At 49.2% G+C, this 23,931-nt stretch overlaps 1 protein-coding gene across 5 annotated transcripts in view; it reads right to left on the reverse strand.

The window, feature by feature from the left end:
- Positions 1-23,931, reverse strand: part of LOC139543138 (regulator of G-protein signaling 17-like) — a 160,042-nt gene that overhangs the window by 4,809 nt on the left and 131,302 nt on the right. For all 5 annotated transcript variants that reach the window (XR_011668609.1, XR_011668607.1, XR_011668608.1 and 2 more), the window contains exons 4-5: positions 12,495-12,563; positions 11,331-11,565 (exon numbers count right to left, since the gene is read on the reverse strand). Coding sequence is in view for 2 of the 5 variants with exons in the window: in XM_071349357.1 (XP_071205458.1) it covers positions 11,331-11,565; positions 12,495-12,563 (304 nt within the window). In the remaining 3 variants the exon portion in view is untranslated. The remainder of the gene's footprint in view (positions 1-11,330; positions 11,566-12,494; positions 12,564-23,931) is intronic.

Here is a 23,931-nt window from a genome sequence, read left to right on the forward strand (position 1 = left end):
ACACCTGGGAAAACACCATTCTAAACAGCACACCTGGGAAAACACCATTCTAAACAGCACACCTGGGAAAACACCATTCTTAACAGTACACCTGTTTGCGGTTCCATGTGTGACAGAGATGAAAATCTCTGTTAGAAACTTAAAGGGGGAATCTAAAGATGCAACAACTATGATGGCTTGCTAATATGACCAGGATTGTGCCTTTGGCTTCTGGACAACGAAAGAAAGTTGAAATGAAAACCAATAGAACAGGAGAGAAATGACATAGTGGTGGGTCTAATAGAACAGGAGAGAAATGACATAGTGGTGGGTCTAATAGAACAGGAGAGAAATGACATAGTGGTGGGTCTAATAGAACAGGAGATAAATTACATAGTGGTGGGTCTAATAGAACAGGAGAGAAATGACATAGTGGTGGGTCTAATAGAACAGGAGAGAAATGACATAGTGGTGGGTCTAATAGAACAGGAGAGAAATGACATAGTGGTGGGTCTAATAGAACAGGAGATACATGACATAGTGGTGGGTCTAATAGAACAGGAGAGAAATGACATAGTGGTGGGTCTAATAGAACAGGAGAGAAATGACATAGTGGTGGGTCTAATAGAACAGGAGAGAAATGACATAGTGGTGGGTCCAATAGAACAGGAGAGACATGACATAGTGGTGGGTCTAATAGAACAGGAGAGAAATGACATAGTGGTGGGTCCTATAGAACAGGAGAGACATGACATAGTGGTGGGTCTCATAGAACAGGAGAGAAATTACATAGTGGTGGGTCTAATAGAACAGGAGAGAAATGACATAGTGGTGGGTCTAATAGAACAGGAGAGACATGACATAGCGGTGGGTCCTATAGAACAGGAGAGACATGACATAGCGGTGGGTCCAATAGAAGAGGAGAGAAATGACATAGTGGTGGGTCCTATAGAACAGGAGAGACATGGCATAGCAGTGGGTCCAATAGAAGAGGAGAGAAATGACATAGTGGTGGGTCTAATAGAACAGGAGAGACATGACATAGCGGTGGGTCCAATAGGGAAGTAAATGGAAATAAAATGCCCAAAACTATATAATTACTCCTGTATATTCATAAATAAAATCATTCTAAATACTTCACCAGAAAGCATGACTTAGAGGAATCGAGGATCATTCGCTTATCTTTAAAAAAAATCACAAGCTCGTAGGCCTATGACCAGCTGGGAAGCATGGCAACAGGCCTAGCTGATTATTGAGCTGCGGCTGTCAGGGAAAAACAGCTCAAATATGTGTGAAGACAGTGTGGCTTGAGGATCATTTAAAATGTTGAGACAAGAAGAAAAAGAGGTGTGTGTGTGGTGAAGATATAGGCCAGTCTCTCTCCAGAATGGCTCAGGGGTGAAGATATAGGCCAGTCTCTCTCCAGAATGGCTCAGGGGTGAAGATATAGGCTAGTCTCTCTCCAGAAGGGCTCAGCAGGGCAGGGGTGAAGATATAGGCCAGTCTCTATCCAGAATGGCTCAGGGGTGAAGATATAGGCCAGTCTCTCTCCAGAATGGCTCAGCAGGGCAGGGGTGAAGATATAGGCCAGTCTCTCTCCAGAATGGCTCAGGGGTGAAGATATAGGCCAGTCTCTCTATCCAGAATGGCTCAGCAGGGCAGGGGTGAAGATATAGGCCAGTCTCTCTCCAGAATGGCTCAGCAGGGCAGGGGTGAAGATATAGGCCAGTCTCTATCCAGAATGGCTCAGCAGGGCAGGGGGTGTGTGGTGAAAACATAGGCTGGTCTCCCTCCAGAATGGCTCAGCTGTCTCCTGCCAATTATTGCGCATGCATTGTTTCATCGTGTGAATTGTTTGCCCTTTGATTTCTATCAATCCCCCATTACATATGTCACCAGTATTAAATGTACCATTAATCCCTGTCATTTGGTTACATGAATTTCATGCATGTATTAATCACAGTCATTTACCGTTCTCTTTCTCGGAGTGGAAACGTTGTTTGCAGTGTTCACAACCTGATACACTTGTGAGAAACAAGTTTTGGTTCATTTCATAACCATAATTTATGAGATTTGTCAAATTGAGCAATGGGCATGTGTCTGGTCCCTCTGTCCTGATAATGTTGAGGGAGCATCTGTCCGGTCTCTCTGTCCTGATCATGTTGAGGGAGCATCTGTCTGGTCTCTCTGTGCCGATATTGTTGAGGGAGCATGTGTCTGGTCTCTCTGTCCTGATAATGTTGAGGGAGCATCTGGCTGGTCTCTCTGTCCTGATAATGTTGAGGGAGCATGTGTCTGGTCTCTCTGTCCTGATCATGTTGGGTGAGCATCTGTCTGGTCTCTCTGTACTGATAATGTTGAGGGAGCATCTGTCTGGTCTCTCTGTACTGATAATGTTGAGGGAGCATGTGTCTGGTCTCTCTGTCCTGATAATGTTGGGTGAGCATCTGTCTGGTCTCTCTGTACTGATAATGTTGAGGGAGCATGTGTCTGGTCTCTCTGCCCTGATAATGTTGAGGGAGCATCTGTCTGGTCTCTCTGTCCTGATAATGTTGAGGGAGCATGTGTCTGGTCTCTCTGTCCTGATAATGTTAAGGGAGCATCTGTCTGGTCTCTCTGTCCTGATAATGTTGAGGGGGCGTGTGTCTGGTCTCTCTGTACTGATAATGTTGAGGGAGCACGCACGCCTGAGCATGCATAGAAGTACTTGGCCTGCTGCCCGGAAATGTAGAAAAGTATTTTTTTTTAAAGATCCATTACAAATGATAATATATGAAAAATATAGTTCCTCACAGTAAGCTATTTGAAAAATCTTTCCAACAATCTCCCCCTCGATAATCACCAGTTGTCGGTGTGAAAGAGCAATGGAAGTTACAGGCCTACTGCTGGATTGGCTTACAGGCTATGAGTTCCATGCACTCATTTCTTAAATTGTTATGTTTCCCCGCCTACGAAGGCTTTATAAACTCACGCGCCTCCTACGAAGTCTTTATAAAAAAGAATTGCCTCCACGTTTCCCTGGTTGAATTTTGACCAATAGGCTGCTTTGAAACAAGGTAAGACGTGTCTCATAATATGAAATAAAACATACCGGTTTCAAACAATTAAGTCTGTTTTCTAAAAGTATACTGCCTCCAGCTCGCATTGTAAAGTGGTGGGTGACGAGGCGATAGCCGTCTGCCTGGACTTGAATGGTGAATGTGGGGAAGTGCTGCATCTATTACCAGTTGAGAGAAAACAACTATTCGTAGCTCTTTCTGATGCAAAACAGGTTTAAACACGCGATTGCATTTAGAATTGTTGCGCAATGAATAGTATTTTTAAAAGTACATGTTTTACTCCAGCAACAACCAGTTGAGGAGCAGCAGGAGCAATCCCTCTCTTCACGTGTGATTAGTTGTGTTTGATAAATAAGATACATGATTTGTATTATTTATTTTACCTATCTTTAACTATTTGACCAAACACACCGGCGAATTAAAAGCCACTAAATTATTAAAAAGGATAGTAGAGGGTAGTAGAGGAAGGCAGAGGATAGTAGAGGAGGGCAGAGGATAATAGAGGAGGGTAGAGGATAATAGAGGAGGGTAGAGGATAGTAGAGGAGGGCAGAGGATAATAGAGGAGGGTAGAGGATAATAGAGGAGGGTAGAGGATAATAGAGGAGGGTAGAGGATAATAGAGGAGGGCAGAGGATAATAGAGTAGGGTAGAGGATAATAGAGGAGGGTAGAGGATAGTAGAGGAGGGCAGAGGATAATAGAGGAGGGCAGAGGATAGTAGAGGAGGGCAGAGGATAGTAGAGGAGGGTAGAGGATAGTAGAGGAGGGCAGAGGATAGTAGAGGAGGGCAGAGGATAGTAGAGGAGGGCAGAGGATAGTAGAGGAGGGCAGAGGATAGTAGAGGAGGGCAGAGGATAGTAGAGGAGGGCAGAGGATAGTGGAGGATAGTAGAGGAGTGTAGATGATAGTAGAGAAGGGCAGAGGATAGTAGAGGAGGGCAGAGGATAGTAGAGGAGGGTAGATGATAGTAGAGGATAGTAGAGGAGGGTAGAGGATAGTAGAGGAGGGCAGGGGATAGTAGAGGATAGTAGAGGAGTGTAGATGATAGTAGAGGATAGTAGAGGAGGGTAGAGGATAGTAGAGGAGGGCAGAGGATAGTAGAGGAGGGCATAGGATAGTAGAGGAGGGTAGAGGAGGGCAAAGGATAGTAGAGGATAGTAGAGGAGTGTAGATGATAGTAGAGAAGGGCAGAGGATAGTAGAGGAGGGCAGAGGATAGTAGAGGAGGGCAGAGGATAGAAGAGGGTAGTAGAGGAGGGCAGAGGATAATAGAAGATAGTAGAGGATAGTAGAGGAGGGCAGAGGATAGTAGAAGATAGTAGAGGATAGTAGAGGAGGGCAGAGGATAGTAGAGGAGGGCAGAGGATAGTAGAGGAGGGCAGAGGATAGTAGAGGATAGTAGAGGATAGTAGAAGATAGTAGAGGATAGTAGAGGATAGTAGAAGATAGTAGAGAAGGGTAGAGGATAGTAGAGGATAGTAGAGGATAGTAGAAGATAGTAGAGGATAGTAGAGGATAGTAGAAGATAGTAGAGGAGGGCAGAGGATAGTAGAAGATAGTAGAGGAGGGCAGAGGATAGTAGAAGATAGTAGAGGAGGGCATAGGATAGTAGAGGAGGGTAGAGGATAGTAGAGGATAGTAGAGGAGGGCAGAGGATAGTAGAGGAGGGCAGAGGATAGTAGAGGATAGTAGAAGATAATAGAGTATAGTAGAGGATAGTAGAGGATAGTAGAGGATAGTAGAGGATAGTAGAGGATAGTAGAGGAGGGCAGAGGATAGTAGAGGAGGGCAGAGGATAGTAGAAGATAGTAGAGGATAGTAGAGGAGGGCAGAGGATAGTAGAGGAGGGTAGAGGATAGTAGAGGATAGTAGAGGAGGGTAGAGGATAGTAGAGGATAGTAGAGGATAGTAGAGGATAGTAAAGGAGGGCAGAGGATAGTAGAGGAGGTCAGAGGATAGTAGAAGATAGTAGAGGATAGTAGAGGAGGGCAGAGGATAGTAGAAGATAGTAGAGGAGGGCAGAGGATAATAGAGGAGGGCAGAGGATAGTAGAAGATAGTAGAAGATAGTAGAGGAGGGCAGAGGATAGTAGAAGATAGTATAGGAGGGCAGAGGATAGTAGAAGATAGTAGAGGAGGGCATAGGATAGTAGAGGAGGGTAGAGGATAGTAGAGGATAGTAGAGGAGGGCAGAGGATAGTAGAGGAGGGCAGAGGATAGTACAGGATAGTAGAAGATAATAGAGTATAGTAGAGGATAGTAGAGGATAGTAGAGGATAGTAGAGGAGGGCAGAGGATAGTAGAGGAGGGCAGAGGATAGTAGAAGATAGTAGAGGATAGTAGAGGAGGGCAGAGGATAGTAGAGGAGGGTAGAGGATAGTAGAGGATAGTAGAGGAGGGTAGAGGATAGTAGAGGATAGTAGAGGATAGTAGAGGATAGTAAAGGAGGGCAGAGGATAGTAGAGGAGGGCAGAGGATAGTAGAAGATAGTAGAGGATAGTAGAGGAGGGCAGAGGATAATAGAGGAGGGCAGAGGATAGTAGAAGATATTAGAGGAGGGCAGAGGATAGTAGAAGATAGTAGAGGATAGTAGAGGAGGGCAGAGGATAGTAGAGGAGGGCAGAGGATAGTAGAGGAGGGCAGAGGATAGTAGAGGATAGTAGAGGATAGTAGAGGATAGTAGAAGATAGTAGAGGATAGTAGAGGATAGTAGAAGATAGTAGAAGATAGTAGAGAAGGGTAGAGGATAGTAGAGGATAGTAGAGGATAGTAGAAGATAGTAGAGGATAGTAGAGGATAGTAGAGGAGGGCAGAGGATAGTAGAAGATAGTAGAGGAGGGCAGAGGATAGTAGAAGATAGTAGAGGAGGGCATAGGATAGTAGAGGAGGGTAGAGGAATGTAGAGGAGGGCAGAGGTTGGTAGAGGAGGGCAGAGGATAGTAGAGGATAACCACCAGCCTCTAACAATGGATGGACAGGCTGAGGATTTCCCCTGAGCCGCAGGGCTTCGTGTGGATGGAGAAGCTGGGGATTTTTCCTGAGCCATGTGGATGTGATGGGCTAGTTGTGGCAGGGTTGGGATAAACTTTGTTTAACAGAACAGGGTAGGGTTGGGCTGGGCTAGACTAGTACAGCCATGAGAGCCACAGCAATCTCAACCGATCCTCTCCTCACACAATACACAGCGAGAGAGATTGGCTATACTTAAACTCTAACATCATCCTTAGCTCTGGCATCTTCCCCAATATTTCGAACCAAGGACTGATCACCCCAATCCATAAAAGTGGAGACAAATTTTACCCCAATAACTACTGTGGGATATGCGTCAACAGCAACCTTGGGAAAATACTCTGCATTATCATTAACAGCAGACTCGTACATTTACTCAGTGAAAACAATGTACTGAGCAAATGTCAAATTGGCTTATTACCAAATTACCGTACGACAGACCACGTATTCACCCTGCACACCCTAATTGACAAACAAAACAAAGGCTTCTCATGCTTTGTTGATTTCAAAAAAGCTTTTGACTCAATTTGGTGTGAGGGTCTGCTATACAAATTGATGGAAAGTTAGGGGAGAAACATACAACACTATAAAATCTATGTACACAAACAAAGTGTGAGGTTAAAATTGGCAAAAAACACATTTCTTTCCACAGGGCAGCTTAAGCTTTCAAGTTTCTCAAGTTTTCAACTTAAGCTTTTTTTTACCCTTTCAACATATACAGTTGAAGTCGGAAGATTACATACACCTTAGCCAAAAATATTTAAACTCAGTTTTTCACAATTCCTGACATTTAATCTTTGTAAGAATTTCCCTGTCTTAGGTCAGTTAGGATCACCACTTTATTATAAGACTGAAATGTCAGAAAAATAGTAAAGAATTATTTATTTCAGATTTTATTTCTTTCATCACATTCCCAGTGGGTCAGAAGTTTACATACACTCAATTCGTATTTGGTAGCATTGCCTTTAAATTGTTTAACTTGGGTCAAACATTTCAGGTAGCCTTCCACAAGCTTCCCACAATAAGTTGGGTGAATTTTGGCTCATTCCTCCTGACAGAGCTGGTGTAACTGAGTCAGGTTTGTAGGCCTCTTTGCTAGCACATGCTTTTTCAGTTCTGCCCACAAATGTTCTATAGGATTGAGGTCAGGGCTTTGTGATGGCCACTCCAATACATTGACGGTTGTCCTTAAGCCAATTTGACACAACTTTGGAAGTATGCTTGGGGTCATTGTCCATTTGGAAGACCCATTTGTGACCAAGCTTTAACTTCCTGACTGATGTCTTGAGATGTTGCTTCAATATATCCACATAATTTTCCTCCCTCATGATGCCATCTATTCTGTGAAGTGCACCAGTTCCTCCTGCAGCAAAGCACCCCCACAACATGATGCTGCAACCCCCGTGCTTCACGGTTGGGATGGTGTTCTTCGGCTTGCAAGCCTCTCCTTTTTCCTCTAAAAATAATGATGGTCATTATGGCCAAACAGTACTATTTTTGTTTCATCAGACCAGAGGACATTTCTCTAAGAAGTACTATCTTTGTCCCCATGTGCAGTTGCAAACCATAATCTGGCATTTTTTATGGGAGTTTTGGAGCAGTGGCTTCTTCCTTGCTGAGCAGCCTTTCAGGTTATGTCGATATAGGACTCGTTTTTCATGTGGATATAGATACTTTTGTACCTGTTTCTTCCAGCATCTTCACAAGGTCATTTGCTGTTCTGGGATTGATTTGCACTTTTCGCACCAAAGTACGTTACTCTCTAGGAGACAGAACGCGTCTCCTTCCTGAGCGGTATGACGGCTGCGTGGTCACATGGTGTTTATACTTGCGTACTATTGTTTGTACAGATGAACGTGGTACCTTCAGGCGTTTGGAAATTGCTCCCAAGGATGAACCAGACTTGTGGAGGTCTACAGTTTTTTTTGGCAGATTTATTTTGATTTTCCCATGATGTCAAGCAAAGAGGTACTGAATTTGACGGTAGGCCTTGAAATACATGCACAGGTACACCTCCAATTGACTCAAATTATGTCAATTAGCCTATCAGAAGCTTCTAAAGCCATGACATAATTTACTGGAAGCTGTTTATAGGTACAGTCAACTTAGTGTATGTAAACTTCTGACCCACTGGAATTGTAATACAGTGAATTATAAGTGAAATAATCTGTCTGTAAACAATTGTTGGAAAGATTACTTGTGTCATGCGCAAAGTAGATGTCGTAACCGACTTGCCAAAACTGTAGTTTGTTAACAAGAAATTTCTGGAGTGGTTGAAAAACGATTTTTAATGACCTAAGTGTATGTAAACTTCCCACTTCCAACTGTATATCAACAAATTGGCAAGGGCACAAGAACAGTCTTGAGCACCCAGCCTCACCCTACTAGAACAGTCTGCAGCTCCCAGCCTCACCCTACTAGAACAGTCTGCAGCACCCGGCCTCACCCTACTAGAACAGTCTGCAGCACCCGGCCTCACCCTACAAGAACAGTCTGCAGCTCCCAGCCTCACCCTACTAGAACAGTCTGCAGCTCCCAGCCTCACCCTACTAGAACAGTCTGCAGCTCCCGGCCTCACCCTACTAGAACAGTCTGCAGCTCCCGGCCTCACCCTACTAGAACAGTCTGCAGCACCCGGCCTCACCCTACTAGAACAGTCTGCAGCACCCGGCCTCACCCTACTAGAACAGTCTGCAGCTCCCGGCCTCACCCTACTAGAACAGTCTGCAGCACCCGGCCTCGCCCTACTAGAACAGTCTGCAGCTCCCAGCCTCACCCTACTACATTTACATTTACATTTAAGTCATTTAGCAGACGCTCTTATCCAGAGCGACTTACAAATTAGAACAGTCTGCAGCACCCGGCCTCACCCTACTAGAACAGTCTGCAGCTCCCAGCCTCACCCTACTAGAACAGTCTGCAGCACCCGGCCTCACCCTACTAGAACAGTCTGCAGCTCCCGGCCTCACCCTACTAGAACAGTCTGCAGCTCCCGGCCTCACCCTACTAGAATCTAAAGTTAAATGTATACTGATGATCTGGTGCTTCTGTCACCAACCAAGGAGGTTTTACATCAGCACCTACAGTAGATCTTCTGCACAGATTCTGTCAGACCTGGGCCCTGACAGACCTGGGCCCTGTCAGACCTGTGCCCTGACAGACCTGGGCCCTGACAAACCTGGGCCCTGACAGACCTGGGCCCTGACAGACCTGGCCCTGACAGACCTGGGCCCTGTCAGACCTGGGCCCTGACAGACCTGGGCCCTGACAGTAAATCTCAGTAAGACAAAAATAATGGTGCTCCAAAAAAGGTCCAGTTGCCATGACCACAAATACCAATTTTATCTAGACACCATTGTCCAAGAGCACACAAACAACTATACATACCTCGGCCTAAACATCAGCGCCACAGGTAACTTCCACAAAGCTGTGAACGATCTGAGAGACAAGGCAAGAAGGGCCTTCTATGCCATCAAAGGGAACATAAAATTTGACATACCAATTAGGATCTGGCTAAAAATAAATATTAATTTATACTTTTTTTTACCCTAATTTGTAGTTACAGTCTTGTCTCATCGCTGCAACTCCCGTACGGATTCGGGAGAGGCGAAGGTCGAGAGCCATGCGTCCTCCGAAACACAACGCCCACTTAACCCGGAAGCCAGTTGCACCAATGTGTCGGAGGAAACACTGTGCACCTGGCGACCGTGTCAGCCACAGTCACAGGAGTCGCTAGTGCGTGATGGGACAAGGACATCCCTGCCGGCCAAACTCTCCCCTAACCCGGACGACACTGGGCCAATTGTACGCCACCCCATGGGTCTCCCCGTCATGGCCAGATGCGACAGAGCCTGAACTTGAACCAAGAATCTCTAGTGGCACAGCTAGCACTGTGATGCAGTGCCTTAGACCATTGCGCCACTCGGGAGGCCCCTTGGCTAAAAATACTTGAATCAGTTATAGAACCCATTGTCCTTTATGGTTGTGAGGTCTGGGGTCCGCTCACCAACCATAGAATTCACAAAATGGGACAAACACCAAATTTAGACTCTGCATGCAGAATTCTGCAAAAATATCCTCTGTGTACAATGTAAAACACCAAATAATGCATGCAGAGCAGAATTAGGTCGATACCCGCTAATTATCAACATCCAGAAAAGAGCCGTTAAATTCTACAACCACCTAAAAGGAAGCGATTCCCAAACCTTCCATAACAAAGCCATCACCTACAGAGAGATGAACCTGGAGAAGAGTCCCCTAAGCAAGCTGGTCCTAGGGCTCTGTTCACAAACACAAACACACCCCACAGAGCCCCAGGACATCTACACAATTAGACCCAACCAAATCATGAGAAAACAAAACGATAAATACTTGACATATTGGAAAGAATCAACAAAAAAACAGAGCAAACTAGAATGCTATTTGGTCCTAAACAGAGAGTACACAGTGGCGGAATACCTGACCACAGTGATTGACCCAAAGTTAAGGAAAGATTTGACTATGTACAGACTCAGTGAGCATAGCCTTGCTATTGAGAAAGGTTGCCGACAGGCTATGTTCACACTGCCGACAAAATGAGGTGGAAACTGAGCTGCACTTCCTAACCTCCTGCCAAATGTGTGACCATATTACAGACACATATATTTCCCTCAGATTACACAGACCCACAAATAATTTGAAAACATATCCAATATTATATAAACTCCCATATCTACTGGGTGAAATACCACAGTGTGCCATCACAGCAGCAAGATGTGTGACCTGTTGCCACAAGAAAAGGGAAACCAGTGAAGAACAAACACCATTGTAAATACAACCCATATTTATGTTTATTTATTTTGTACTTTAACTATTTGCATATCATTACAACACTCTAAAAAGACATAATATGACATTTGAAATGCCTTTATTTTACTGTTCACTTTTTATGGTTTGTTTCACTTTTGTTCATTGCTTTGGCAATGTAAACATATCTTTCCCATGCCAATAAAGGAACTTGAATTGAGAGGGAGACAAATAGAGGTCTTGCTTTTTGCCATTGCAGTCGCTCCATTCCTGGCAGAATTACAGTGTTGAAGTTTAATGTTGAGAGATCTCACTCCAAATCTAAGCTTCATATGCAACTCCCCAGGGAGGTAGAGAGAGAGGGGCTGCAGTCTCAACGTTTTCAGGACGAGGTGGAGGACAAAGACGAGAGGACGGGCAATAGGCAGAGGAGTATAGAGAGAGAAAAGGAGAGAGGGAGGAAAGAGAGGATTGGGTGAGGAACAGGAAGCACTTGTACCTCTTTGGGAGACAGGACAGAGATGTAGTCCTCGTAGATCATGCGTGCCTTCTCCTCCACTGTGTTCTTGTTCATCTCCTGTTTGAGGTCTTCACAGGCCAGCCAGAACAACATGTTCTCCTCGCTATACTCAGTCCTTAAGAACTCTCTGAACACGTTCCGACCTGCAGGATTCTTCATCAGCTTGTCGAACGACTGGGCCCAAACCCTAATCTCCTCTAATGTTGGTTTGGTGCTGAGAGATGGAGGGAAAGAGAGAGAGGTTAAACGACTGGGCCCAAACCCTCATCTCCTCTAATGTTGGTTTGGTGCTGAGAGATGGAGGGAAAGAGAGAGAGGTTAAACGACTGGGCCCAAACCCTCATCTCCTCTAATGTTGGTTTGGTGCTGAGAGATGGAGGGAAAGAGAGAGAGGTTAAACGACTGGGCCCAAACCCTCATCTCCTCTAATGTTGGTTTGGTGCTGAGAGATGGATGGAAAGAGAGAGAGGTTAAACGACTGGGCCCAAACCCTCATCTCCTCTAATGTTGGTTTGGTGCTGAGATATGGAGGGAAAGAGAGAGAGGTTAAACGACTGGGCCCAAACCCTCATCTCCTCTAATGTTGGTTTGGTGCTGAGAGATGGAGGGAAAGAGAGAGAGGTTAAACGACTGGGCCCGAACCCTCATCTCCTCTAATGTTGGTTTGGTGCTGAGAGATGGAGGGAAAGAGAGAGAGGTTAAACGACTGGGCCCGAACCCTCATCTCCTCTAATGTTGGTTGTTTGGAGAGAGAGAGATTGATCTATGACCCTTTAGGGTGTAGGGGTTAGGGTGTAGGGGTTAGAGTGTAGGGGTTAGGGTGTAGAGGTTAGTGTGTAGGGGTTAGGGGTTAGGGTGTAGAGGTTAGGGTGTAGGGGTTAGGGTGTAGGGGTTAGGGTGTAGAGGTTAGGGTGTAGGGGTTAGGGTGTAGGGGTTAGGGTGTAGGGGTTAGGGCGTAGGGGTTAGGGTGTAGGGGTTAGGGTGTAGGGTGTAGGGGTTAGGGTGTAGGGGTTAGGGTGTAGGGGATAGGGTGTAGAGGTTAGGGTGTAGAGGTTAGGGTGTAGAGGTTAGGGTGTAGGGGTTAGGGTGTAGGGTGTAGGGGTTAGGGGTTAGGGTGTAGGGGTTAGGGGTTAGGGTACTCACCAAGGTTCACAGTTTGATATGGTCTCCAGACGTGTCTCCAGGGATTTCCTCCTTCTGTCCTCTTCATTCCTACAATATATTATTCATACATTATTACCAGCATCAAGTACTCACTCACTCACTCACTCACTCACTCACTCACTCACTCACTCACTCACTCACTCACTCACTCACTCACTCACTCACTCACTCACTCACTCACTCACTCACTCACTCACTCACTCACTCACTCACTCCCTCCCTCCCTCCCTCCCTCCCTCCCTCCCTCCCTCCCTCCCTCATTCCCTCACTCCCTCACTCACTCACTCACTCACTCACTCACTCACTCACTCACTCAATCACTCACTCACAGGCACACACAGGGTTGGGGAGTAATGGATTAAATGTAATATATTGTAATCAGATTACAGATATTTTGGAAAAACTAGATTATTACTTCTAGGATTACTTTTAAATTCAGAAAGGTTGTTTGCTATAAATTTCTGTTATCTTTGACACCTTTCGGTTTTCTTAATGACATTGAAAATCAGCATTTTTTCTTTCTGAGTGAGTCTGACCACAAGGCAGACATCACTAGGAAGACACACGAAATGCGTTTGATGGATCATGGGAAAAGGGCAGGAATAGGCTTTTTATAGGCTACAGTCCAGGCGATGTCTTCCAAAGGTGTGACTGCTGTCGGTATCCAAAGATGATCCAATTTGAATTAACGCTACACCCCCTGCACACTTTGGATAGACTTAAACAGCTGCAGATTAGCAGAACATCAAAGTGTCACCAACAAAAACAATAGGCCTATAGCAAAATGCAGCATATGGCATTCTGTCACGCCCTGATCTATTTCACCTGTCTTTGTGATTGTCTCCAACCACCTCCAGATGTCTCCTGTTTTCCTCATTAGTCCCCCGGTGTATTTATCCCTGTGTTTCCTATCTCTCTGTGTGCCAAATAAAATAAAATACATTTTTTATTTATATAGCCCTTCGTACATCAGCTGATATCTCAAAGTGCTGTACAGAAACCCAGCCTAAAACCTGTAGAAGCACCTGCATTGCTTGCTGTTTGGGGTTTTAGGCTGGGTTTAGAAGCGTTGCCAGTTCGTCTTGTTTTGCCAAGTCAACCAGTGGTTCTCCTAGATCCCAGACTCTGATGTTTCCTAGCCCTCCTGGTTTTGACCCTTGTCTGTCCTGACGCCGAACCCGCCTACCTGACCACTCTGCCTGTCCTGACTCCAAACCCGCCTGCCTGACCACCCTGCCTGTCCTGACGCCGAACCTGCCTATCGCCTGGTACTGTTTGGACTCAGACCTGGTTTATGAACTCTCGCCTGTCCCCGACCTGCCTTTTGCCTACCCCTTTTGGTATAATAAATCTCGGAGTTCAACCATCTGCCTTCTGTGTCTGCATTAGGGCCTTGTGCCCTTAAAGCATTCATTTTTCACATGCAAAAAGCACTTTTCGGTAGTGCTTAAAGCTTGCCATTCCGAAAGCAGCATTTATTTTTCAACTCAATGAGCCCGAGCAGTCGTCCATGACAACCAAATCATAAACAACAGATTAGGCTAATTAGTCCTTCGTTTTCTGGGTTACGCTCCGGTAAAATAATTTGGCTAATCTATATTTCCATATTTCCAAGTCCGATTCTTGAAGATCAAGGCTGACTGGAAATCTGACAGACTTTGGTTTTGAATGTAAATACTGTACATAACATATATAACCTACAGCACCAGTTAAAAGTTTGGACAAACATTTGTTTTTAAGGAGCGGGACACTAATCCAGCTATGCCCTCAGACGAACCATCAAACAGGCAACTCGATTACAGACTACAAAGGGAAACCCAGTCACGAGCTGCCCAGTGACACGAGCCTACCAGACGAGCTAAATGCCTTTTATGCTAGCTTCGAGGCAAGCAACACTAAAGCATATATGAGAGCACCAGCTGTTCTGGACAACTGTGTGAGAACGCTCTTGGTAGCTGATGTGAGCAAGACCTTTAAACAGGTCAACATTCACAAAGCCGCGGGGCCAGATGGATTACCAGGACATGTAATCAAAGCGTGCGCGGACCAACTGTCAAGGGTCTTCACTGACATGTTCAACCTCTCCCTGACCGAGTCTGTAATACCTACATGTTTCAAGCAGACCACCATAGTCCCTGTGCCCAAGGAAGCAAAGGTAACATGCCTAAATGATTACCGCACCGTAGCACTCACGTCTGTAACCATAAAGTGCTTTGAAAGGCTGATCATGGTTCACATCAACAGCATCATCCCGGAAACCCTAGACCCACTCCAATTCGCATACCGCCCCAACAGATCCACAGTTGACGTAATCTCACTCCACACTGCCCTTTCCCACCTGGACAAAAGGAACCCCTATGTGAGAATACTGTTCATTGACTACAGCTCAGCGTTCAACCCCATAGTGCCCACAAAGCTCATCACTAAGCTAAGGACCCCGGGACTAAACACCTCCCTCTGCAACTGGATCCTGGGCTTCCTGACAGGCTGCCCCCAGGTGGTAAGGACTCATTAAGTTTGCTGACGACATAAGTGGTAGGCCTGATTACCGACAACGATGAGACAGCCTATACGGAGGAGGTCAGAGACCTGGCATTGTGGTGCCAGGACAACAACCTTTCCCTCAATGTGAGCAAGACAAAGGAGCGTGTACTACCGAAAAAGGTGGGCCGAACAGGCCCCCATTAACATCGACGGGCTGTAGTGGAGAGGGTCGAGAGTTTCAAGTTCCTTGGTATCCACATCACCAACAAGCTATCATGGTCCAAACACACCAAGACAGTCTTGAAGAGGGCACGACAACACCTTTTCCCCCTTTAGGAGACTGAAAAGATTTGGCATGACTCCCCAGATCCTCAAAAAGTTATACAGCTGCACCATCGAGAGCATCCTGACTGGTTGCGTCACCGCCTGGTATGGCAACTGCTTGGCATCTGACCGTAAGGTGCTACAGAGGGTAGTGCGTATGGCCCAGTACATCACTGGGGCCAAGCTTCCTGCCATCCAGGACCTATAAACTAGGCGGTTCAGAGGAAAGCCCCCCAAAAATTGTCAGAGACTCCAGCCACCCTAGTCATAGACTGTTCTATCTGCTACCGCACAGCAAGCAGTACCGGAGCGCCAAGTCTAGGTCCAAAAGGCTTCTAAACAGCTTCTACCCCCAAGCCATAAGACTGCTGAACAATTAAACAAATGGCCACCCAGGCTATTTACATTGACCCTCCCTCATTTTCTACACTGCTGCTACTCGCTGTTAATCTATGCATAGTCACTTTACCCCTACCTAAATGAACAAATTACCACAACTAACCTGTAACCGCGCACATTGACTCGGTACTGGTACTCCCTATAAATAGCCTCATTATTGTTATTTTATTGTGTTAATTTTTATTCTTTTTTACTTCAGTTTATTTGGTAAATATTTTCTTAACTCTTTCTTGAACTGCATTGTTGGTAACGGGCTTGAAAGTAAGTATTTCACGGTAAATACCGGTTGTATTTGGCAAGTTTGATTTGATTTGGTTTATTTGCAGCAATTCGACCATGAAGGCCTGATTCACGCAATTGTAACGGATTTCCTCCTCCTCTTCATCCGAAGAGGAGGAGCAGGGATTCGACCAAAATGCAGCGTTGTGATTTGACATGATATTTATTAAACAAGGAACGAAAACGAACTTCACTTGAATAACTAACAAAATAACAAAACGGAGTAGACAGACCTGGACATGCGAACTTACATACAACGAAGAACTCACGAACAGGAAAAATGACTACACAAAAGAACGAACGGACAAACAAACCGAAACAGTCCCGTGTGGCGCGACAAACACAGACACAGGAGACATCCACCCACAACAAACAATGTGAAACCACCTACCTTAATATGGCTCTCAATCAGAGGAAACGTAAACCACCTGCCTCTAATTGAGAACCATATCAGGTCACCCATTAACCAACATAGAAACACATAACATAGACTGCCCACCCAAACTCACGCCCTGACCGACTAACACATACAAAATAAACAGAAAACAGGTCAGGAACGTGACATAACCCCCCCCCTCAAGGTGCGTACTCCGAACGCACCACCAAAAGTCTAGGGGAGGGTCTGGGTGGGCATCTGACCACGGTGGTGGCTCAGGCTCTGGGCGAGGTCCCACCCCACCATAGTCAATCCCAGTTTAAGTCTCCCCCTCCGAATGACCACCCTCCTATTACACCCACTTAATTTAAAGGGTAACATCGAGATAAGGGGCAGCACCGGGACAAGGGGCAGCACCGGGACAAGGGGCAGCTCCGGGACAAGGGGCAGCTCCGGGACAAGGGGCAGCTCCGGCACAAGGGGCAGCTCCGGCACAAGGGGCAGCTCCAGGATAAGGGGCAGCTCCGGGATAAGGGGCAGCTCCGGACTGAGGGACGACAGCTCCGGACTGAGGGACGGCAGCTCCGGACTGAAGGACTGCAGCTCCGGACTGAGGGGCGGATCCTGGCTGGCTGGCTCTGGCGGATCCTGGCTGGCTGGCTCTGGCGGATCCTGGCTCGCTGACGGCTCTGGCTGCTCATGGCTCGCTGACGGCTCTGGCTGCTCATGGCTCGCTGACGGCTCTGGCTGCTCATGGCTCGCTGACGGCTCTGGCTGCTCATGGCTCGCTGACGGCTCTGGCTGCTCATGGCTCGCTGACGGCTCTGGCTGCTCATGGCTCGCTGACGGCTCTGGCTGCTCATGGCTCGCTGACGGCTCTGGCTGCTCATGGCTCGCTGACGGCTCGGGACAGACGGATGGCTCAGACGGCACTGGGCAGACGGATGGCTCAGATGGCACTGGGCAGACGGATGGCTCAGATGGCACTGGGCAGACGGATGGCTCAGATGGCACTGGGCAGACGGATGGCTCAGATGGCACTGGGCAGACGGATGGCTCTGGCCGGATGAGGCGCACTGTAGGCTTGATGCGTGGTGCCGGAACTGGAGGCACTGGGCTGGAGACACGCACCACAGGGAGAGTGCGTGGAGGAGGAACAGGGCTCTGGAAACGCACTGGAAGCCTGGTGCGTGGTGTAGGCACTGGTGGTACTGGGCTGGAGCGGGGAGGTAGCGCCGGAAATACCGGACCGTGCAGGCGTACTGGCTCCCTAGAGCACTGAGCCTGCCCAACCTTACCTGGTTGAATGCTCCCCGTCGCCCGACCAGTGCGGGGAGGTGGAATAACCCGCACCGGGCTATGTAGGCGAACCGGGGACACCATGCGTAAGGCTGGTGCCATGTATACCGGCCCGAGGAGACGCACTGGAGACCAGACGCGTTGAGCCGGCTTCATGGCACCTGGCTCAATCCCCAATCTAGCCCTACCAGTGCGGGGAGGTGGAATAACCCGCACCGGGCTATGAACACGTACAGGAGACACTGTGCGCTCTACTGCGTAACACGGTGTCTGCCCGTACTCCCGCTCTCCACGGTTAGCCTGGGAAGTGGGCGCAGGTCTCCTACCTGCCCTCGGCCCACTACCTCTTAGCCCCCCCCAATACATTTTTGGGGTTTCTTCACGGGCTTCCGTGCTAGCCGCGTACCTTCATATCTCCGGTTCCTCTCTCCGGTTGCCTCCGCTCTCCTCACTGCCTCCAGCTGTTCCCATGGGAGGCGATCCCTTCCAGCCAGGATCTCCTCCCATGTCTAGCAACCCTTGCCGTTTAACACGTCCTCCCATGTCCATTCCTGTTTAGTATTCCACTGCTCGAACTTACGCTGCTTGGTCCTGGTTTGGTGGGTGGTTCTGTAACGGATTTCCGTAGCAGGGATTGGACCAAAACGCAGCGTTGTAACTTGACATGATATTTATTAAACAAGGAACGAAAACGAACTTCACTTGAATAACTAACAAAATAACAAAACGGAGTAGACAGACCTGGACATGCGAACTTACATACAACGAAGAACCTCACGAACAGGAAAAATGACTACACAAAAGAATGAACGGACAAACAAACCGAAACAGTCCCGTGTGGCGCGACAAACACAGACACAGGAGACAACCACCCACAACAAACAATGTGAAACCACCTACCTTAATATGGCTCTCAATCAGAGGAAACGTAAACCACCTGCCTCTAATTGAGAACCATATCAGGTCACCCATTAACCAACATAAAAACACATAACATAGACTGCCCACCCAAACTCACGCCCTGACCGACTAACACATACAAAATAAACAGAAAACAGGTCAGGAACGTGACAGCAATCTCCTCTGAACAGTTGATGTTGAGATGTGTCTGTTACTTCAACTCTGTGAAGCATTTATTTTGGGCTGCAATCTGAAACTGGTAACTCTAATGAACTTGTCCTCTGCAACAGAGGTAACTCCAGGTCTTCCCTTCCTGTGACGGTCCTCATGAGAGACAGTTTCATCATAGTGCTTGATGGTTTTTGCGACTGCACTTGAAGAAACTTTCAAAGTTCTTGACATTTTACGGATTGACTGACCTTCAGGTCTTAAAGTAATGATGGACTGTCGTTTCTCTTTTCTTATTTGAGCTGTTCTTGCCCTGATATGGACTTGGTCTTTTACCTATAGGGTTATCTTCTGTATACCACCCCTACCTTGTCAAAACACAACTGATTGGCTCAAATGCATTAAGAAGGAAAGAAATTCCACAAATTAACATTTAACAAGGCACACCTGTTAATTGAAATGCATTCCAGATGACTACCTCATGAAGCTGGTTGAGAGAATTCCAAGAGTGTGCAAAGCTGTCATCAAGGCCAAGGGTGGCTACTTTGAAGAATCTAAAATATATTTTGATTTATTTAACACTTTTTTTGGTTGCTACATGATTCCATATGTGTTAGTTCATAGTTTTGATGTATTCACTATTATTATACAATGTAGAAAGAGGCCTACAAACTGATTCAGGTACACCAGCTCTGTCAGGAGGAATGGGCCAAAATTCACCCAACTTATTGTGGGAAGCTTGTGGAAGGCTAACCGAAACATTTGACCCAAGTTAAACAATTTAAAGGCAATGCTACCAAATACTAATTGAGTGTATGTAAACTTCTGACCCACTGGGAACGTGATGAAAGAAATAAAAGCTGAAATAAACCATTCTCTCTACTATTATTTTGACATTTTGTGGTGATCCTAACTGACCTAAGACAGGGATTTGTACTAGGATTAAATGTCAGGAATTGTGAAAAACTGAGTTTAAATGTATTTGGCTAAGGTGTATGTAAACTTCCGACCTCAACTGTACATCCGGATAGAGCAGTAGAGAACAGGAAGCAGAACAGAGCAGGTGATACAGCAGTAGAGAGGGGGGGATAGGGACGCTGTGAGTGTAGGGGGGGGGGACAGGGACGCTGTGAGTGTAGGGGGAGGAGACAGGGACGCTGTGAGTGTAGGGGGAGGGGACAGGGACGCTGTGAGTGTAGGGGGAGGGGACAGGGACGCTGAGTGTAGGGGGAGGGGACAGGGATGCTGTGAGTGTAGGGGGAGGGGACAGGTACGCTGTGAGTGTAGGGGGAGGGGACAGGGACGCTGTGAGTGTAGGGGGAGGGGACAGGGACGCTGAGTGTAGGGGGAGGGGACAGGGATGCTGTGAGTGTAGGGGGAGGGGACAGGTACGCTGTGAGTGTAGGGGGAGGGGACAGGGATGCTGTGAGTGTAGGGGGGGGACAGGGACGCTGTGAGTGTAGGGGGAGGGGACAGGGACATTGTGAGTGTAGGGGGAGGGGACAGGGACGCTGTGAGTGTAGGGGGAGGGGACAGGGACTCTGTGAGTGTAGGGGGAGGGGACAGGGACGCTGTGAGTGTAGGGGGAGGGGACAGGGACGCTGAGTGTAGGGGGAGGGGACAGGGACGCTGTGAGTGTAGGGGGGGGGGACAGGGACGCTGTGAGTGTAGGGGGAGGGGACAGGGACGCTGAGTGTAGGGGGAGGGGACAGGGACGCTGTGAGTGTAGGGGGAGGGGACAGGGACGCTGTGAGTGTAGGGGGAGGGGACAGGGACGCTGAGTGTAGGGGGAGGGGACAGGGACGCTGTGAGTGTAGGGGGAGGGGACAGGGACGCTGAGTGTAGGGGGAGGGGACAGGGACACTGTGAGTGTAGGGGGAGGGGACAGGGACGCTGTGAGTGTAGGGGGAGGGGACAGGGACGCTGAGTGTAGGGGGAGGGGACAGGGACGCTGTGAGTGTAGGGGGAGGGGACAGGGACGCTGTGAGTGTAGGGGGAGGGGACAGGGACGCTGTGAGTGTAGGGGGAGGGGACAGGGACTCTGTGAGTGTAGGGGGAGGGGACAGGGACGCTGTGAGTGTAGGGGGAGGGGACAGGGACGCTGAGTGTAGGGGGAGGGGACAGGGACTCTGTGAGTGTAGGGGGGGGGATGCTGTGAGTGTAGGGGGGGGGTGCTGTGAGTGTAGGGGGGTGCTGTGAGTGTAGGGGGGGGATGCTGTGAGTGTAGGGGGGGGGTGTGAGTGTAGGGGGGGGATGCTGTGAGTGTAGGGGGGGGTGCTGTGAGTGTAGGGGGGTGCTGTGAGTGTAGGGGGGGGGGGTGCTGTGAGTGTAGGGGGGGATGCTGTGAGTGTAGGGGGGATGCTGTGAGTGTAGGGGGGGGGTGCTGTGAGTGTAGGGGGGATGCTGTGAGTGTAGGGGGGGGGTGCTGTGAGTGTAGGGGGGATGCTGTGAGTGTATGGGGGATGCTGTGAGTTTAGGGGGATGCTGTGAGTGTAGGGGGGGATGCTGTGAGTGTAGGGGGGGATGCTGTGAGTGTAGGGGGATGCTGTGAGTGTAGGGGGGGATGCTGTGAGTGTAGGGGGGGGGTGCTGTGAGTGTAGGGGGATGCTGTGAGTGTAGGGGGGATGCTGTGAGTGTAGGGGGGATGCTGTGAGTGTAGGGGGGGATGCTGTGAGTGTATGGGGGATGCTGTGAGTGTAGGGGGGGATGCTGTGAGTGTAGGGGGGATGCTGTGAGTGTATGGGGGATGCTGTGAGTTTAGGGGGATGCTGTGAGTGTAGGGGGGATGCTGTGAGTGTAGGGGGGGATGCTGTGAGTGTAGGGGGATGCTGTGAGTGTAGGGGGGGATGCTGTGAGTGTAGGGGGGGGTGCTGTGAGTGTAGGGGGGGATGCTGTGAGTGTAGGGGGGATGCTGTGAGTGTATGGGGGATGCTGTGAGTTTAGGGGGATGCTGTGAGTGTAGGGGGGGATGCTGTGAGTGTAGGGGGGGATGCTGTGAGTGTAGGGGGGATGCTGTGAGTTTAGGGGGGATGCTGTGAGTGTATGGGGATGCTGTGAGTGTAGGGGGGATGCTGTGAGTTTAGGGGGGATGCTGTGAGTGTAGGGGGGATGCTGTGAGTGTAGGGGGGGATGCTGTGAGTTTAGGGGGATGCTGTGAGTGTAGGGGGGATGCTGTGAGTGTATGGGGATGCTGTGAGTGTAGGGGGGGATGCTGTGAGTGTAGGGGGGGATGCTGTGAGTGTAGGGGGGGATGCTGTGAGTGTAGGGGGATGCTGTGAGTGTAGGGGGGATGCTGTGAGTGTATGGGGATGCTGTGAGTGTAGGGGGGGATGCTGTGAGTGTAGGGGGGATGCTGTGAGTGTAGGGGGAGGGGACAGGGACGCTGTGAGTGTAGGGGGAGGGGACAGGGACGCTGAGTGTAGGGGGAGGGGACAGGGACGCTGTGAGTGTAGGGGGAGGGGACAGGGACGCTGTGAGTGTAGGGTGAGGGGACAGGGACGCTGTGAGTGTAGGGGGAGGGGACAGGGACTCTGTGAGTGTAGGGGTAGGGGACAGGGACGCTGTGAGTGTAGGGGGAGGGGACAGGTACGCTGTGAGTGTAGGGGGAGGGGACATGGACGCTGAGTGTAGGGGGAGGGGACAGGGACGCTGTGAGTGTAGGGGGGGGATGCTGTGAGTGTAGGGGGGGGGGGTGCTGTGAGTGTAGGGGGGATGCTGTGAGTGTAGGGGGGGATGCTGTGAGTTTAGGGGGATGCTGTGAGTGTAGGGGGGATGCTGTGAGTGTAGGGGGGGTGCTGTGAGTGTAGGGGGGGATGCTGTGAGTGTAGGGGGGATGCTGTGAGTGTAGGGGGGGATGCTGTGAGTTTAGGGGGGGATGCTGTGAGTGTAGGGGGGGATGCTGTGAGTGTAGGGGGGGATGCTGTGAGTGTAGGGGGGATGCTGTGAGTGTAGGGGGGATGCTGTGAGTGTAGGGGGGATGCTGTGAGTGTAGGGGGGATGCTGTGAGTGTAGGGGGATGCTGTGAGTGTAGGGGGGATGCTGTGAGTGTAGGGGGATGCTGTGAGTGTAGGGGGGATGCTGTGAGTGTAGGGGGGATGCTGTGAGTGTAGGGGGATGCTGTGAGTGTAGGGGGGGGGGATGCTGTGAGTGTAGGGGGGGATGCTGTGAGTGTAGGGGGGATGCTGTGAGTGTAGGGGGATGCTGTGAGTGTAGGGGGGATGCTGTGAGTGTAGGGGGGGATGCTGTTAGTTTAGGGGGATGCTGTGAGTGTAGGGGGGATGCTGTGAGTGTATGGGGATGCTGTGAGTGTAGGGGGGATGCTGTGAGTGTATGGGGGATGCTGTGAGTTTAGGGGGATGCTGTGAGTGTAGGGGGGGATGCTGTGAGTGTAGGGGGGGATGCTGTGAGTGTAGGGGGATGCTGTGAGTGTAGGGGGGGATGCTGTGAGTGTAGGGGGGGGGTGCTGTGAGTGTAGGGGGGGATGCTGTGAGTGTAGGGGGGATGCTGTGAGTGTATGGGGGATGCTGTGAGTTTAGGGGGATGCTGTGAGTGTAGGGGGGGATGCTGTGAGTGTAGGGGGGGATGCTGTGAGTGTAGGGGGGATGCTGTGAGTTTAGGGGGGATGCTGTGAGTGTATGGGGATGCTGTGAGTGTAGGGGGGATGCTGTGAGTTTAGGGGGGATGCTGTGAGTGTAGGGGGGATGCTGTGAGTGTAGGGGGGGATGCTGTTAGTTTAGGGGGATGCTGTGAGTGTAGGGGGGATGCTGTGAGTGTATGGGGATGCTGTGAGTGTAGGGGGGGATGCTGTGAGTGTAGGGGGGGATGCTGTGAGTGTAGGGGGGGATGCTGTGAGTGTAGGGGGATGCTGTGAGTGTAGGGGGGATGCTGTGAGTGTATGGGGATGCTGTGAGTGTAGGGGGGGATGCTGTGAGTGTAGGGGGGATGCTGTGAGTGTAGGGGGAGGGGACAGGGACGCTGTGAGTGTAGGGGGAGGGGACAGGGACGCTGAGTGTAGGGGGAGGGGACAGGGACGCTGTGAGTGTAGGGGGAGGGGACAGGGACGCTGTGAGTGTAGGGTGAGGGGACAGGGACGCTGTGAGTGTCGGGGGAGGGGACAGGGACTCTGTGAGTGTAGGGGTAGGGGACAGGGACGCTGTGAGTGTAGGGGGAGGGGACAGGTACGCTGTG

This window comes from Salvelinus alpinus, chromosome 17 (assembly GCF_045679555.1).
Source record: "Salvelinus alpinus chromosome 17, SLU_Salpinus.1, whole genome shotgun sequence".
In the NCBI taxonomy this organism is placed as follows: domain Eukaryota; kingdom Metazoa; phylum Chordata; class Actinopteri; order Salmoniformes; family Salmonidae; genus Salvelinus; species Salvelinus alpinus.